Here is a 19,351-nt window from a genome sequence, read left to right as displayed (position 1 = left end):
GGTTTTTGAACATGTATTTTTATTTATGTAATAAATTTCTATACCGTGTTCTATGATATCATATTTCAGAATGACTTTCTATAAAAATATTAATCTACAAGGAAATACCAATAAATTAAAACAAGATAAAAATACATTTATTAAAAGTGAGAAAAGTAAAGGAAGTAAAATCAATTATTCACCTATAACATTTAAAGGATGTTTGAGATTAAACGAGGAAATATTTTTGTATGGACTGAAAGAACTCGCTATAAATGATAAGCATCTCGTGGATTTGGGAGGGCGTGGTACTTTTCAACATCATCTGCTTCTAGACAGAGATGCTAGTATCTTTTCAGGTAAAGAACATTATTTTACCATTGTTCCTTTTGGGAATAATGGTGTTTAGATGTCAGAAGTAAAGAGGGTAAATCCAACTGTTGCATTGATCCAGGCTGATTTAAACCAGGAATTCACTTGGTCCAATTCGGAACTCTCTACATATTGTTACCCATTGTTGTATAATTATTCCAGCTTCACTTGTTTTCTCTCCACGTGGAGAACTGAAGATATTTCTACTTACATGGAGCCCTGGCAAGTCATACCAGAAGGGAAAATAATAAAATAAGTGTCCTTTTTTATTTACACAATATAAGCAAGCATGTAAAAACAGGCAGAATGTTACATCACACTGTCACAACATCCATTGTTAAACAAAACCATTGGAGAATACAATCTGGGTCAGTCACCTTGAGATTTTTGTCTTCTGAACTTTCAAACTCATGCTGGAGCCCATCTTCAGGGACTTTCTTTCTAGCCTAGGAGAGGCCAGAGAGAAGTTCCTGAAGATGGCTCCAGCATAAGTCTGGAAGTTTGGAAGACAAAACCTCTGGTCCTAGTGACCAAACCAGATTAAATCCTGCAACATTAATTTCGGACACATGTTCACTTTCATTTGTGAAAACAATTGGATTCTATGAAGACTCCTGAATCCCAGACTCGTACAACTTGAAATTAAATTGCTTAACTCAATAGAGTTTGTATTCAAATATATATGTGTATATGTTTATATGTATGTATGTATGTATGTATGTATGTATGTATGTATGTATGTACTGTATGTACTGTATGTATTTATGTCTAGATAGGAAAACAATAGGGCAGAACAATTGCTGTTATATGGAAACCCTGGATCATCTTCATCTACATAATATATGAATAAACTGGTCCATATCCTTTCCTTAAGAAAGAATCCAAAGATACTGCTTTTTACATTGCTTTTATTTTATTCCAAGGTTAAAATAAAAAACACAACATTCAAGAAAACCCCCCACAAAACATATGACAATTAAAGCGATAAAAATGCATCAAAAAGTCATTATATAGATATTATCCTAGCTGAATACTGATTAATATATTATTACAACATAGTTTCCACCCCTTGCAAAACAAGCCCTTCAAGAAATTATAAACAGTTGTGTTTATAATCTATTTGCAATTTGTTGACCTGTTTTCTATATGTTATGAAGTAGTTTACAGGAAAGATAATTTCAGTAGCACAAAACAAAATTAAAGTTTCCATACTCTCCATTAACAGACTGTTATTGTAATCCACTAGTACAAAATTTACCAGAGCATCTTATCTATCCCAAATCGTCCCAAAAGTTAAACATAATCGACCTGGGTCAAAGAGCCAAGTCCTTTTGTATGTCTTCATCCACATCATGTTAACTTTTTTAAAAGAATCATTAAAGATTGATCAAGCTTTCGAGAGGAATCCAGCTAGGAGCTGCACATCTCCCCACCTTCTTTTCTTAGGTTTCAGAGACTGTTCAGCCATCTTAATCTCTGAAAGTTAGCCAGGGAACAAAGAACAAGAAAAGTATGTATGCCTCTGTATTTTAATCTAAGATTATAAGAAAAGTTCAATGAAAATAAACTCTCAAGTGTTTTAGAAATTCAAAAAATATAGAATCCAGTTGTGAGAGTCTGAGAACTCCTCACCACCATTCCCCTTGAGCGTTACCATATTTTCCATATGGAAGAGACAGAGGTTATCCAAAATGACATACCATATTTTTCAGACTATAAGATGCACTAGAGCAGGGGTCAGGAACCTTTTTGGCTAAGAGAGCCGTAAACGCCACATATTTTGAAATATAATTCCGCGAGAGCCGTACAATATGTTTAAAGGGCCATTGACAGATCAATCGCTCCAATGTTCACTTAGTACAGCAAGGAATGCTCCTCCCTGCTGTATAAAGCCACAACTGGACTGAAACAATGGTAATTAGCAGTAAAAAAATTAAATAAATAACTTACATTGTGAGCTTGCGATGCATGACATCAGTCCAGCAGTCTGGCTTCTTCTTTTTCCTGCGCATGACTGGAAGCTGGCATTCTTCCCACCTGATGTTGAGAGAATGCCAGCTTTGAGGCATTCGCAGAAGAAAGAAGCTGGAATGTTGGACATGTCACACAACGCATTGTAAGTTATGTCAATTATCTATTTTATTATTTTACAGCGAATTATTGTTTAGGTCCAGCGGTGGCTTAGTGCAGCAGAGAGGAACACTCCTTTGTGTACTCTTTGTCTCTTTCTATCTCTTTCTCTCCCTCCCTCTATCTTTCTCTTTTTATCTCTCTCTTTCTCTTTCTCTCTCTCTCTTTCTCCCCCTTCTCTCTGAAGTGGGGAGGGCCGGGTTGGCACCAAGGGAGCTCGAAACGGGGTGCAAAAGCAAACTACTCTGCTGGCCCAGGCCCACATCAGAAGGAAGGAAGGAAGGAATGGTAAAAGGGGCGATCAAGAGAGGAATGGGTGAATGAATGGACGGAGGGTGGGAAGGAAGGAAGGAAAGAGGGAAGGGACAGGAACAGAGGAAGGGTGCAAAGAAAGCAAGGAAAGGTGTGAAAGGGGAGAGTAAGAGAAGAAGGAGTGAAAGAAGGGAATGAGGGAGGAAACAAGGGAGGAAGGAGAAGGAAAGCAAGAAATGGAGGGAGGGAAGGAAAGAAAGAAAGAAAGAAAGGGGGAAGGGACAGGAACAGAGGAAGGAAGCAAGGAAACTTATGAAAGGGGAGAGTAAGAGAGGAAGGACTGAAGGAAGGGAGGGAGGGAAGAAGGTAGGAAGGAGAAAGAAAAGAAGAAATAGAGGAAGGGAAGGTAAAAGAGAGAAAGAAAAAGAGCAAGAAAGAAAGCAAGAAAGAGAAAGAAAGAATGAAAGAGAAATAAAAATAGAGAGGGGGAATGAAAGAAATGGAAGGAGGGAAGGAAGGAGAGAAAGCAAGAGAAAGAAAGAAAGCAAGAGAAAGAAAAAAGAATGAAAGAGCAAGAGAGCAAGAAAGAAAGAGAAAGAGAGAAAGAAAGAAAGAAAGAAAGGCAACTTCAAAGAAAGGCTCACTGAGCATCTCTCACTCTCTCTCTCTTTCTATCCCTCTTTCTTTCTCTCTCTTCCTTTCTATCTCTCCTCTTCCTTTCTCCTCTCTCTCTCCCTCTCTTTCTACCCTCCTTTCTCTTCCTTCCTTCTCTCCCTCCCTCCCCTCCCTCCCTCCTTCCCACCTCTCCATTTCTCTTTCCCTCCCTCTCTTTCCCTTTTCTTTCTTTTGGTCCACTTCTCTCTCTCTCCGCTTCTCCACTTGCCTCCCCCTCGCGCCTCGCCCTTCCCACCCGGCCACCCGCGCGCGCTTACCAGCAGCAGGAATTCAAGTAAGCCCAAAAGAAGCCATTGGCTCCGGGCGGCGTTCATGGCCCCCCCGAACCCCCAGCCCAGCTGGAGCTCCCTCTCGCCGCCGCCATCTCCCTGCGACTGCCTGCGGCCGCTGCAGCCCCCCCCTCCCACCGGGCCACAAAGGACATTTGCCGCCGACGCCAGTGAAGCTTCAGCTGGGCGGGGCGCTGCCGGTACTTCCCTCCTGGGGCTCCCGCTCGCAGCTGTCCCCCGGCTTCTGCTCGATGCCGCGGTTTTCGGCGCTGTCCTGCTGTGCCCCAAAGACGGAAGGCGGGAAAAAGGCGAGAAGAATGGAGCTCTCCTTCTTCCTGCCTTCCGTCTTTGGGGCCCAGCAGGACAGCGCCGAAAACCGTGGCATCGAGCAGGAGCCAGGGGACAGCTGCGAGCGGGAGCTCAGTGCAAGGAGCCGCTGACTGCGGGCCCCAATTTGCCCGGGGCCCGGTAGCGCGCTCCCTGTAGTACCCGTCTATCGGCGGCCCTGGGTAGGAGCCCTGTCTGCGAGCCAGATACGGCCATCAAAAGAGCCATATCTGGCTCGCGAGCCATAGGTTCCCGACCCCTGCACTAGAGTATAAGACGCACCTTAGTTTTTGGGGAGGAAAATAAGAAAAAACCTGATTGGTAGGCAGATCGGCCTTCCAGAATATGCACAAACAGCTGTTTCCAGAGGTGAACTTTAGCAACAGGTTTGTTGGTTGTGAGCTCTGTGCTTTGCTTTTCCAGCCTCTGAAATGGAAAAATATTCTGAAATTAGGGGGGAAATTATACAGATTTAAATAAAACAATTTCGAAATTTATTTGGAAGAAGGCTAGGATAAAAATAAAACTGTTGCATGATGAAAGAAAAAAAGGAGGTTTTGGACTACCAGACTGGGAACTATACTATCAGGCAGCGGCAGTGCTATGGCTAAGGGAATGGATATTGCTTAGTAATAAAAGTATATTAACCATAGAAGGCCACGATTTGCAGACAGGCTGGCACAATTTCATATGGGAAAGAAAAAGCAAATCTCATAAATAGTTTCAGAGACACCATGTGAGTGGAGCACTGTTAGAGAATGGATGGAGATTAAGAAAAAAATACTATATCAAAACTCCTAAATGGATATCTTCTATGGAAGCAACGACCTATCCAAACGTTTTAGACTTGGACAAGAAAGTGACCTATAAAGATTTATTGGACTAACAAAATAATCTTGAATCAAAAGATTTGGCATTGGCTGGAATAAAAATAGATTGGTGGCTTTATCTTTAAATTCAATTTAGGTACAAAAAAGATTTGTCACAATTCAGATTTCAACAAAAATATGAAGAACTGGATAAAATTTTAATAGGAACTGAAGAGAAAATGATAACAAAAACTTACAGTTGTCTATTATATGTTAAAATGGAGGTAAAAATGGGGATTTGGGCTCAAAATTTTGGTTACACAATTGAATTGGAGTATTGGGAGAAAATTTTGGAATAAACTCACAATGGCAGCCTCCTATAAAGAAAACATCTATAAAATGTTCTATAGGGGGCACCTACCTCCGTCAAGATTGGTGAAGGTGATTTCAAATATAGCACCTAAATATTGGAAATATAAACACGATCAGGGGATATAATCAGTAAAGGGCAGCCATTCGTGGCCCTACTGGAACACTCGGGAGGGGGGCACCTCATCTTCTGCACATGCGCAGAGTCATGGGCCAAAGCCATCCTGCCCGGGAGCCACCAGCGGGAAGAAATCCTGCAGGAAGGAAAGAATTTCTTCCCACTAGCAGCTCCTGATCGGGATAGACCACCGTCGTGCAGGACCCTGCCCCGTGGTTGCCGTCTGGCTGCATTGGCAAAGGGGTCTTGTTTAGTCCCAGATTTCTTCCTTCTGTCAGCTCTTGGGCGGGACTAAAGGAAGAAATCTGCCTTTGCCAATGCAGCTAGACGGCAGCCATGGGCCTGGGTCCTGCACGGCGGTGACCCATCCAGGCCAGGAGCTACCAGCGGGAAGAAATCCTTTCCTCCCTGCAGGATTTCTTCCTTCTGGTGGCTCCCAGGTGGGATGGACTGCTGCTGCACAAGATGGGAGCCACCAGAAGGAAGAAATCCTGTAGGAAGGAGAGCAGCTTGTTGGCGAGGTGATGTGGCTCCTGCTTCGGCTGCTTGCCAAGAAGGACAGCAGCTCGTGGGGAGATTCTGGCAAGCAGGCGAAATGGGAGCGACGTCATCTCCCCAACGAGTTTCTCTCCTTCCTGGGTGGGGCAGTGAGATTCAGCTGCTGCACTTGCGCAGAAGCCAAATCTAGTGTGCATATGCATGTACGCGCATGCACCACCGGCAGTGATGAAGCTCCATGCGCAGCTTCATTTCCGCCAGTGGAACAGCGTTCCACACCGTCCCCTTGCAGCCCAACCCTGGACGTAATGCCATATATAGTGGATGTGCCCTAGGTTTGAAAGATTTGAAAGATTCAAAGGTGGATAGAGGAAACCAAACCAAAAGTAAAATTAAAACTGGAATTGTTTTTGTTAGAGATTATAAAAAGAAAAATAAAGAAAAATATTCAATATCTTATACCGCATATAATGATAGCAGCTATACAGTAATTATTTATGCCCAACACTGGAAATTAGAAACAGCCCCTTCAGGCACCATGGTAATTAAAAATATATTAGAATGTGCTGAAATGAATAAATTAACAATGGAAATACATGACAGAGAAGAAACATAATTTTATAAAATATGGAACAAATGGTATAATTGGCTGGAACATAAAAGTAAAATTAATAGATAATGGTATGACAATAAATAAAATAGGTATCGATATTTGTATTTATGCATATAGGCACATGAAAACAAGGTGATAGGTGGATATAGTTAGATGAGATGTTAGATATTAAGAATAAATTATATGTAGGACTTAAGTATATGAATAAATATAAGTTCAAGAGTAAGAGATATAAAAACATAGTATGTACACCGATACAGTATGCTGTAAAATTAATATTTTACAGTATATGGTGTTATGTTATGGTTATGTTATATTATGCTGATTTTGAATGTATGATTTATATTTAATGTTTTTAAAACTGTTTAATAAAAATTAGAAGGGAGGAAGGATGGATGGAAGGAAGGAAGGAAGGAAGGAAGGAAGGAAGGAAGGAAGGAAGGAAGGTGGAGCATAATATTGATTGTTTAAAATGAAAGTATTTATTGGAACTAGGATTCTAGTGAACAAGAAATATTGATAGTAAATGAATGTTGCATTTCAAATTAGCATAAGGCAAGCTTACAGCATTATAGAACACCAACATAGGAGAACTGCTAGGGTATAAAAGTCATAGAGTGTTGTAAATTAGAAGATATACTAGGAGCTAAGGCTTGTGAGAAATAGTGACTCATCTGAAGTTTGTCAAATTGACCCAGTACTTTAAAGGAAAATATCTTACTGAAGTGAGGACCCCAGTTTCGCTCTGCTGATTAAATTTCATTCAGGCAAATAAAAATTTCATCTGCATGATTAGTAGCTTGAAAATAAAAATGTTGATGACTGTAGGCATAGCCAGACAAACACAGTAAAGTGCTTTCCTGTGCGCCATGAAAAGTAGCAGGTTTTGACAGATGGTTAAGCCCCTAAATCTAGCCATCTGTCACAAGTCACTTCTCCAAGCCCCTTCTGCTCCTCATGTTCAGGAGAGCAATTGGTGATAATTTTTCCTGCCAGCAGGTGACACTTGCTAGCAGGAGAAATGAAGCCAAGGAAATTCATCCATCACTATCCTTAACTTGTCCTATGTTATAACTGTAAGGACAGCATCATTTCTCAGCCTTCATACTAAGGCAGAAGAGGGCTTGGCAACAGTTTTAATGTTGGCATCCTTTTCTGCTGGCTTAAGGACCAGTGCATGGCCGTCTGGCTGTGTCATTTGATAGCAGCTGTTGATCCTGTGCTTTCTGCACCCATCTGCAGACAACAGCAGCTAATGGTAGGGCATATTAAAATGAATAATGACACTAGCTATTTCTTTGTTCCCAGGAGAAAAAAGTGAGGTGATACACTGGGATATGTAGGCAAGTCTCTCCTTGCTGGACGTGTGAGCCAGGGATAGAATTGCAATAATATGTTTATAAGCTTATGTACACGATAGTTCTCTAACACCACAAAGTTTGAATGGACCTTATATAGAATCCTAATGGAGTAAAAAATACCCTTCACAATCTACTTCCACTAAAGCATCACTTCTCTGGAATAGATCTTGCAATACATTCTACATTTGCATTGCGTTGTAGTATAAAATTTTGGCATGACACAAAGACCACAAGTGGCTTGTTAAACCGAGAGGGAACCTCCAAGCTCCTTTTCTTTGTAGCTTTCTTCATTATTTGAATTGGGAACTGTATCTTGAAAGATCCATAACCATGTACTGTTTGCCTCAAACTTGATTTTATTGAGGGTCACATCAGGGTTACGTTTGAACTCAGGGGACTAGGGTGGACATGGTCAGCTTGACATCATTTATGTTGGGGGCACCTATGGTGCCTGAGCGCTCTGCCAGCAAAAATGGGCTCCCAGTCTCTGTTTTCAGCCTCCTGCAACCCTCTACCAGCAAAAACATAGGCCTCCTGAGCTCCATTTTTGTTGACAGAGGCCATATGGGCTGGTCCTTCACTGTTTCCAAGGCAGCCATGTAGGCCAGATCTAATCACCCCACGGGCCAGATTTGCCCCATGGGCCTTGAGTTTGACACCCCTGCTATAGGGCAAATGGGTTATCAAAAAGTCAAGAGAGCAGTTACAACCATGCCATTGAAATTCTACTGCTTTTCTATGTGTAATGAATGTAAATAAGAGGTAGGACTGCCATGTTGACTCTTTTTAATCATCCTCTCCAGATGTACCTGTTAGCTTCAACTATTGAGCTAAAAGATTTGGTATACATCAGGAAATTAGCAATAATAATAGTAATAAGTTAACACAATTAACATAAAATAGTAGTTAATTTCAATGTTAACTACCAAACTTGTAAAATACAAGTTCTACAATGATTCTATGATTTTGTACCAAAATACCATGCATATGAGATGTTTTTTTCTGTTAGTATGAAAATGAGGAAGAAAACAGAGAAACTAAGAAGATTCATACTGAGCAAGAATGTTCCTCCAATTTACTTCCTTCAACCCAAGTTATTTCTTCACCAAATCATTACAAAATCATTAAAAAAAGGTATGTCTTATCTAGCTATCTAATATTTGATGCAAAATTGTTAATTTAATATCAAAAGAATAAAAAGCTGTCAGAATAATTTTGTGGTCAACTGCTGCTAACCTAGTTATAATAATTCAGATTGATCATTATACTTATTTTTCATCAGTTTTGTTATCCATGGTTTTGTTCCAACTTAACAGTGTCAACAACGAGATGATGTGTATGAAGGACTAAGAAAACATTTGAATGTATTTGTGTATTCATTCATCTGCCAGTTTGTATATGTGTAAAATACCCCAAAACGTGCCTGGAATTATTGATTACATGAAACATTGTGCTATAAATACCACAATCTCAAACTCTGAATAACCAGAATATGCATAATGATATTGATGTAATTGAGTAATAATTGTGTTAAATTAGTTAATTAAAATTGCCACTTTGACACAAATTTTAGGCTGGAACAGGATATAATCAGAACATGATGGGGGGGTGGAATAATGTAATAAATAAAAATATTTAAAATGTTCTAATCTCATGAAATGACATTTATATTTCCAAGATAATCTCATTTCTCATCATCTTTGATTTGGTGAAATGTAACTATAACGTATGACAGTTTGCTGTGACCAATTCACCATGACCAACTCCCTAGAGTCAATTCATTATGGCCAACTCACAAAGGCTAACTTGGTGCAGGTAAACCTTTGCAGGACAAAAGTGACAGTAATATCAAAGAAATGTCGGAATAAAATAATTAAAGAAAGCATGCAAGAGGAGGAACAGGATGAAATTTGAATGAAAACATTAAAACAATTTTAAAAATTATTTTAAATAATTAAATAGAATTTTAAAATTGTCCTTCAGAGAGTTGTCCCATGGCAAGTTGGCCGTGTGAGTTTGCTGTGGTGAGTTGACCATAGTGAGTTGACTTCAGTGACCTGGCTATGGCGAGTTATCCCATTCCCAATGTACAGTAATCCCTCACTACTTCACGGTTCATCTTTCACGGATTCGCTATTTCACGGGTTTTCAAAGGGGGCTTAAATCCTTTAAAAAATTTAAATCCATTAAAAATTCATAAAATTCTTCTACAGTACTACTGTACTCCATTAAAGAAACTGGTAGGATATCACATGTAGTTCCATCTGAGAAACATTATAAAATGACTGTTTAATGCAAAGGATGGGTTTTAAAAGTCCAAATACTCGTTAAATACGTAAAAAAAAATCTTTCCTCTATTTCACGGATATTCGTTTTTCACGGGTGGTCTTGGAACACATCCCCAGGGAAAATGAGAGATCACTGTATTGGTATTTTTTAACTAGAATAATGGCTTTTTCCTCTTAATATAAAGTAAATTTTCACCAATGAAGGTGGCAAAAAACCCCCACCCTTTTGTTGTAATTTTAAGGACTTCCTGTATTTCAAAATGACACTTCCTGAAGTAGGTTGATCCTTTCCTTTTGATTTCCTCATTAGCTATAACCCTGCTAACATTCCATCATATCTTTTACGCCATAATTCCGGTCAGTTCAGAAAACAACAATAAAAATATAAAAACCATAAAACTGTAATAAAAAACTCCCCAAATGTAAACACTCCACCATACATCCACATTTGATTCAACTGTGCCCCAACCTCACACTTCTCCAATACTTGACAATACTGTGAGCCGCCCCGAGTCTGCGGAGAGGGGCGGCATACAAATCTGATTAAACTTAAACATAAACATAAACTTGACCCAGCTCTTTAAGATCTTCTCAAAGGCTAGGAGCGAGGAGGCCTCCCAGATCAGAAGGGGAACATCGTTCGGTGAGGGAGCAAATGCTATAGAGAGTCTTTCTGGGTGCTATTAAATGATAACATTTATGGAAAGGGCCCAAAGTACACTCACCTTATCTCACTGGATAGAATAGTGAACAATTTCAATTCACTAAGCATTAGGTTAGTTACTAATTTTAGTTAATTGGAGTTCTATGCAACAATTCATCCTAAAATCTTAGGAGAATTGGAATAAACTAAATTAAATTAATTAATAGATGATATGTAAGATCTTGAGGAGGTGGTGTCTGCCAGATTGGAGTGATGAACTGATTTGATTTAAATACATCTTTCTGTTAATTTAGGCTAAGTTTTTAATGATGGTGATGATTTACCAGAATCCATTGCAGCTGTCTGATTTCAGTCTATTTCCTTATGTATGTTTACCTGTGGTCTACAGTCCAAAGCAGAGACCAACAAAGGCCCACTCCTATTGGTAATGACACCGCATGGCAGTATCTAGGAACCTCTGTGTGTATTGCAGCTTAAACAGTGTGTATAAATTAAGGGAGGTCACAAAATAACATGGGCATGAGACAAAGTAATTGTGTTTAGTATTACATGTGAAATTATAGCCATCAGGGAATAGCTAGCTCAGCTGTGTTTCTGCATAGCCGCAGTCCTAATTGCACTAGCTAACTCAATTGATGGACTAGCAAGAGATCACAGTTTAAAAATGTAATTTGAGTACTTAAAAATAAAATTTGATAGTGGCAGAAATGTTTTCTTGGGAAAGACAAAAGTATGTTTAGTGGATATTATGATGATGAAGGTGATATAGTTTGAAGTTTGGTCTTTGAAAAATTGTCTAAAACAATTTGAAAAAAAATCATAAAAATCCATATCTATATCCTTCTTTTAAAATAAATAAAAGCAAACATTTATTTTAACATAATGATTAAATCATAATGTCATTACTTTATACATATCCATCCTATTCTCTTTCAGTCTAAACAACATTGAGCAAAGCACAGAAAATAAGTTTAAGAAGTAGCAAATAAACAAATAGCACAAATTAAAGAAAAGACAATATAATTACATTTAATTTAATTTACACCAATCTTATTCCCTAGACTTCTCTATATTTTTGTATCCTTGCAAGAGCCACTCTTCTTTCCATTGAATCCATATGCAACTTTATACAGTACATTGAATTTTGCTCTTTAAATGTAATAATAATATTGTCTATAAGATATCACCTATACAAGAGCCAGAGCATCAGTTCCTCTGGACTATGTATGAAAGGAGTCTATATTGCTTGATGCTTGTAGAAATAAGCCCTTTAAGGGAGGAAAAAAGATACAAGCATATAATTTGTAACAAGAGAAGATTGAGAAGATAATTTGGGTTCAAGTGCTACAGATTGCCCCGAGATGCTTGTAATACTTAGAACAAGGACTATCAGATCTGGGCTAGAAAAGTCTACATTAGCAGAGATACACAAAGTTTGAACCTGTATTAGATTATTTGGTTTATTTTCTTCGTTAACTAGTTTATTATATATTTCTGTCTCCTTGGGTGCTGTATTACTAGCAATAGCACTTAGACTTATATACTGCTTCATAGAGTTTTTCAGCCCTCTCTAAGTGGTTTACAGTGTCAGCATATTGTCCCCAACAATCTGGGTTCTCATTTTACTGACCTCAGAAAGATAGAACCCTGAATCAACCTTGAGCTGGGGAGAATCAAACTGCTAATAGTCAGCAGAATTAGCCTGCAATACTGCATTTTAACCACTATACCGCCACAACTCCTAAAGTTGTTAAGTTATTTAAGTGCTAAGTTTGCCAAATGCAGAGAACTTCCAGCTCCCTGTAAACACATATTATCGGTTTAGTCCATGAGATTTTATTTTAAAAATCAATTATAACTGTAAACGGTGCTCCACAGCTTACGGTATGTTTATTTTTAAAAGCCACATCTTATTTTCCAACCAACCTTTAAAACAAATCTTCATTTTTATATAAGTATACATTAACCATAAATCTGAAGCTTGCCCTAAAGGAAAGAGGAGAAATGTGGTCGAATTTGTCCAGCAACTCTTGGTACTCATGTTAAAACCTGTTTCCAGGAAAAAAGAATAATTAACTAAGTTCATCATGAAGTTACGGTAAAGCTGATAATGATCATAGTATAAAAATTCCTTATCCTGAGTGTTTTGACTGTCCATTATTGTAATTTCTATTTGTAGTTTGGCAATACCAATAAATAAAAATGAGAAAATGCTTCAGTCACCTAGTTCTCCCTTCTCTGATGCATCAAAATATAAATTCTGTCATGATGATTTAACTTCTAGCAAAACAAATGGTAGCAACCCTTCGTCTTCCACATCCTCAAGTAAAAAGCACAAGAATGAGATTAGATCATATCTACATCCTGGAGATTTCAGTGTAAGTTCTGATCATAATGTATTTAAAGTACTTAAATATCCATTTTGTTTATTTCTAACCTTCTCCATTTAGATCCGGGGTGGGGTCGTTCCTCACACCTGATTTAGGTGGTTTGGAAAAGTTTTGTTTGTTTGTTTGTTTGTTTGTCAAACAAGTACAGTATTATAGTACATACTAACATAACATAAGTAGAACATAGTAATAGAAAGGATAATAAGACAGAAGGATACGGACATTAGGCACAAAAGTGCACTTATGCACGCCCCTTACAAACCTCTTAGAAAAGGGGAGAGGTCGATTGTAGATAATGTAAGGTTGAAGATTTTGGGGTTGGGGGAAGCAACAACAGAGTCAGGTAATGAGTTCCAGGTGGTGACCACTCTATTGCTGAAATCGTATTTTCTGCAGTCAAGTTTGGAGCGATTTACATTCAGTTTGTATCTATTAAATGCTCTTGTGTTTTTGTTAAAGATAGAGTATTCTTAGGGTCCCACCTCCTTTAGAATTTGAGTACTGGGTGTGAGAAAACCTTTGATTCTACTGACATCTCAACTTTGTATGTTGGCATTATTGTAGACTATTTGGGGAAAGGAGAAGAGTGCATTGAAAATTAATTTTGTGAAAATTTGCCTGAGACAATATAATATGTATTTCCTCCCTAGCACTTTTGCCTCTTTTTGGTAAACGCTCTCTTCTAATGTTGGATTTATACTTCTATATTTTAAAAAATCCTTTATTTCTAAAGTGTCTTTAGAGATGTTTAGCTTATTACTTTACAGGGTTTTTTTTCAAATTTAGAAGTAGAGGGCTGATTAAATATGGAAAAATACACAGTATATTGAACCTGCCTTATTTTGAATAATCATACAGCTGATCTTGTCACTTGGTTACAAGGATTGTTTATGGATGCATGTCCATGATCCCTTCCTAAACTGGTACCCTCTAACTGCTAGAAATCAACTCCCTTCATCTACAGTGAAACTTAGAAAATAGAAGAATGGTAGTTCAACCTACCACATTTTTTGGAATATAAGATGCACCGGAGTATAAGACACACCTTAGTTTTGTGGGGGGTGGGGGACAAGGAAAAAAGGCCTCTGCCTCCCAGCAATTTGCCAAACAGCAAACAGTACAGATTATATACACTGTTCACTGTGTATTCTTGTGCATATATGTCTGATCCATAGAAATAGTAAAGATTTGGGAAAATGTACATTATGGCAATATATCAATGCTAGAAAGTTTTCTTAAATATAAGAAAACACACTAACTCCTCCCAATTATTTAAATAGATCTACTCCAAACATGACTAAGTGACGGTTTAACTCAGCTGCCTTACTTAATACTAAAACAGGACACCGTTACATTTCAGATTATACTTTTACAGATCTTTAAAATTGATGTGGCTTTCTGGAAGTATTATCTGCTATTTAAAAGAAGATACAATAGCACTGGGTCTTTTCAAATCAAGGATTTATTTTAAAAATCTTAATTTTGTTAAGTTAATAATAAAGCAATCTTTAAGTCTAATAATTTTAACTCTATAGGCATTTATAGTTATTGACTGATCTCCTTGCAGCAAAAAACAAACAGCCAGTTTCAGCACAGTCTGCTCCCTCCAGCAATTTGCCTCTGTGCAGCTTTAGTTTCACTTTCATTTTAGCACATGGGATTGCCGGCAACTTCAATCAATCAGCTGAGTGTCAGGAGGCAAATAATAAGTGGCTTGTGCTAAGCAGGCTCTGCTGCTGTTTGCTGCAAGGAAGTAAATTGCTGGCAGGAAGAGACCAAAGAGTGGGAGTGGATGGGTAAGGCTACATTTGGTGTATAAGACGCACACATGTTTTCACCCTGTTTTGGGGGGGTGTTTAAAAAGTGCATCTTATACTCTGAAAAATATGGAAATTATTTCATAATATAAAGCAGGACAGATGAATTAAGGCTACCAGAAAGATAGCTTTCAGGTTGCAGACATCAGTCTTTTAACATTTTGTTTTGCTTGCATGCATTTTAGACAAATGTAAGTTAAATTTGTGCCTTTAATTTATTACAGATATAAAATATGAATATGGTAGATATTTTCAAAATTGGATCCTGCCCTGTGGGGCTACATTTGGTGTATAAGACACACCCAAGTTTTCACCCTCTTTTGGGGGGTAAAAAGGTGTGTCTTAATTGGGAAATATACAAACAGGGTTACATTTACATTGAGATCTCATTTTGTAAAGCTGTGATGAATCCTGTTCTTCTCTGACTTCAATAAAACTGAAGCTTCTTTGTAATCTTGTATAGAATTATATCCTAAAATTCATAAGATCATGTTCAGGTTGTCATCTTCTGCATGTATTATCTAGAACAAAGTTTTACTGAATTCAGATATACTTTTCTGATAGATGCATATGTAACATAAGATTCCACTGAAAGAATTATTTGAGCAAGAAACACATATATGCAGGAGATATATTTGCAAATAGATTTTGTTACTTATTTTCTCAACATAGAGTTGGAAGGTTTATAAATAAATAAAAATACCCATACTGAAGTGTGTTGTTCTGAACTACTGTATCATTGTTTCGATCCATAAAAAATACTGCACAGGCAATAGTCCTTAAATGTAATAATCCTTCTAAACTTGTTTGCAATTATTGTTGATGGCGGAATTCCTGATTGTTCCTGATTGTTAATTTTACTGTTTACTCAGAAAGCCATGTATATCAGTTCAGAAAATACTCTGTTCTGCAACAGGACACAGTGCCAAAAAGAACCATGGTCATCTATACTGACTGTGCCCAAAACCTGCAGGAAATCAAAACTCATAGCCAATGATGGGTAAGTCAATTGTTTCTTCTGTAGAAATCTTCCCTTCTTTCCTCACTTCTTCCATCTAAATTCCATTTAAATTGGAACTGGATGGGTGGGCATTGGATTTGGTATTGTGTACTGTTCTGTTTTTAATTATTGTTGTGAGCCGCCCCGAGTTTGCGGAGAGGGGCGGCATATAAATCCAATAAACCTAAATCCAATAAACCTATCTCTCTCTCCATGTGTCATCTCTCTCCTCTCCTCCCCTCCCCTCTCCTCTCCTCTCCTCTCCCCTCCCCACCGCCTCTCTTCTCTTCTCTTCCTCTGCTTCCAGCCTAAAATAAAATGACAGTGCATCATAAAAGTGGATATATGTGGACTTCAAATGTACCTATCCAATTGTGTTCCATGCTTGTCAGAAATGTTTTGGGTGTGTGAGTCTGTGCCTATATGTCTCTCTGTGTGTGTGTGTATATATGTATGTATCTGTAAATTTATTTAAAGATTTAACTTTGTTTTAAATGGCATCAGTTGAATGCAGAATGCTTACTGGGAGCCCGGTGCAATTCATCCAATAAAGTTACAATAGCAACACCAAGAAGCCAGCATAACTATTGTGCTACTGCATTTTGCACCACTTCTATTTCTTGCTTTGTGTAGCCCTGTGTAGAATATGTTGTAATAATCTAGGCAAATATTTTAAGATATTTAACTTCAAATCTTAAATTGCTATCAATTAGGCTCTTCACTTTTACAAACTTTAGAATGCATTTCTCATTTAAATAAAGACTTTCACCAAAAAGAGATTATTTGTGCATCTTATTTATATGTTCTATATGGTGTTTCTACATAGTTTGATGCCTAATTTTTCTACTGTTATTTGGAATCCACGAAATGTAAAATGTTTTAATACAGCATACAAGGAATATATATATATATATGTGTGTGTATGTGTGTGTGTGTGTGTGTGTGTGTGTCACATGTTTTTGCTGAATTTGAAAATTAAGGGAAACTAGGATAGATCTATTTCGGCCTTATTTTGGCCTCATCAGCTAGCCATGTTTATGTTTATGTTTATTTAGATTTGTATGCCGCCCCTCTCCGCAGACTCGGGGCGGCTCACAACAAAGTGGAAACAACAGTATATAACAAATCTAAATTTCTACTAAAACATTTAAAAAACCCCATTTTCTAAACACGCATACATACACACATACCATTCATAAATTATATATGCCCCGGGGAGATGTCTCAGTTCCCCCATGCCTGATGACACAGGTGGGTCTTAAGAAGTTTACGAAAGGCAAGGAGAGTAGGGGCAGTTCTAATCTCCGAGGGGAGTTGGTTCCAGAGGGCCGGGGCCGCCACAGAGAAGGCTCTTCCCCTGGGGCCCGCCAACCGACATTGTTTAGTTGACGGGACCCGGAGAAGGCCCACTCTGTGGGACCTAATCGGTCGCTGGGATTCGTGCGGCAGCAGGCGGTCTCGGAGATATTCTGGTCCAGTGCCATGAAGGGCTTTAAAGGTCATAACCAACACTTTGAATTGTGACCGGAAGTTGATCGGCAACCAATGCAGACTGCGGAGTGTTGGTGAAACATGGGCATACCTAGGTAGGCCCATGACTGCTCTCGCAGCTGCATTCTGCACGATCTGAAGTTTCCAAACACTTTTCAAAGGTAGCCCCATGTAGAGAGCATTACAGTAGTCGAACCTCGAGGTGATGAGGGCATGAGTGAGTGTGAGCAGTGAGTCCCGGTCCAGATAGGGCCGCAACTGGTGCACCAGGCGAATCTGGGCAAACGCCCCCCTCGCCACAGCTGAAAGATGGTTCTCTAATGTGAGTTGTGGATCGAGGAGGACGCCCAAGTTGCGGACCCTCTCCGAGGGGGTCAATAATTCCCCCCCCAGGGTAATGGAAGGACAGATGGAATTGTCCTTGGGAGGCAAAACCCACAGCCACTCCATCTTATCCGGGTTGAGTTTGAGTCTGTTGACACCCATCCAGGCCCCAACAGCCTCCAGACACCGGCACATCACTTCCACTGCTTCGTTGACTGGACATAGGGTGGAGATGTAAAGCTGGGTATCATCAGCGTACTGATGATACCTCACCCCATGCCCTTGGATGATCTCACCCAGCGGTTTCATGTAGATATTGAATAGCAATAGAGGACCGACCCCTGAGGCACCCCACAAGGGAGAGACCTCGGAGTCGACCTCTGACCCCCCACTAACACCGACTGCGACCGACCGGAGAGGTAGGAGGAGAACCACTGGAGAGCAGTGCCTCCCACCCCCAACCCCCCCAGCCGGTGCAGAAGGATACCATGGTCGATGGTATCAAAAGCCGCTGAGAGGTCAAGAAGCACCAGGACAGAGGATAAACCCCTGTCCCGGTCCCGCCAGAGATCATCCATCAACGCGACCAAAGCAGTTTCCGTGCTGTAACCGGGCCTGAAACCCGACTGCTGGGGACCTAGATAATCGGCTTCTTCCAAGGATCGTTGGAGCTGGAGTGCCACCACCTTCTCAACAACCTTCCCCATAAAGGGAAGGTTGGAGACTGGCTGGTAGTTATTAAGTACGGCTGGGTCCAGGGAAGGCTTCTTGAGGAGGGGGTGCACGAGCGCTTCTTTATAGAGTGATGGAAAAACTCCCCTCCCCAAGGAAGCGTTGGTAATCTCCTGGACCCAGCTCCGTGTCACCTCCCTGCTGGCCGAGACCAGCCAGGAGGGACACGGATCCAGTAAACAGGTGGCAGAACTCACAGCTCCAATGGCCTTGTCCACTTCATCAGGTGTCACCAGATCAAACTCTTCCCAGACAGGTGGACAAGTACGGGCCCCAGTCACCTCAACTGACTCGTTGTCAGCCGACTCTGTTTTCCAATTGGAGTCGAGGTCCGCCCGGATCTGAGCGATTTTATCAGCGAAAAACGTGTTAAAGTCCTCGGCACTACTCTGTAAGGGGTCCCCAACTCCCCTCTGATTAAGAAGGGAGCGGGTCACCCTAAACAGAGCGGCCGGGCGGGATTCCGCTGATGCAATCAAGGCGGCATGATACGCGCATCTTGCCGCCTTGAGCGCCACTTTGTAAGTCTTAATAAAAGCTCTTACAAGTGTTCGATCGGATTCAGACTTACTCTTCCTCCATTGCTTCTCTAGACGTCTCTTCTGGCGTTTCAACTCCCGGAGCTCCTCGTTGAACCATGGAGCTCTACGGGGTCTAGCGCCACGGAGAGGTCGCAAGGGCGCAATCCGATCAAGAGCCTCCGCTGCAGCCTTGTTCCAAGCTTCCGCAAGAGACTCCACCGAACTGTGGACGAGTGCATCTGGAATAACCCCAAGCGCCGTCTGAAAGCCCTCTGGGCCCATCAGGCGTCTGGGGCGGAACATCTTAATTGGCTCCGCCTCCCTGCGGGGAAGGATTGGAGCCAGGAAGTCA

General features: G+C 40.0%; 1 protein-coding gene across 1 annotated transcript in view; it reads left to right on the top strand.

Moving 5' to 3' along the window:
* Positions 1–19,351, top strand: part of AFF3 (ALF transcription elongation factor 3) — a 205,366-nt gene that overhangs the window by 166,381 nt on the left and 19,634 nt on the right. The window contains exons 12-14 of the mRNA XM_070751578.1: positions 8,782–8,906; positions 12,904–13,102; positions 15,804–15,931. Of these exons, the coding sequence (XP_070607679.1) occupies positions 8,782–8,906; positions 12,904–13,102; positions 15,804–15,931 (452 nt within the window). The remainder of the gene's footprint in view (positions 1–8,781; positions 8,907–12,903; positions 13,103–15,803; positions 15,932–19,351) is intronic.

Source organism: Erythrolamprus reginae, chromosome 4, assembly GCF_031021105.1.
Source record: "Erythrolamprus reginae isolate rEryReg1 chromosome 4, rEryReg1.hap1, whole genome shotgun sequence".
NCBI lineage: Eukaryota > Metazoa > Chordata > Lepidosauria > Squamata > Dipsadidae > Erythrolamprus > Erythrolamprus reginae.
This window is presented reverse-complemented; position numbering and strand designations above follow the sequence as displayed.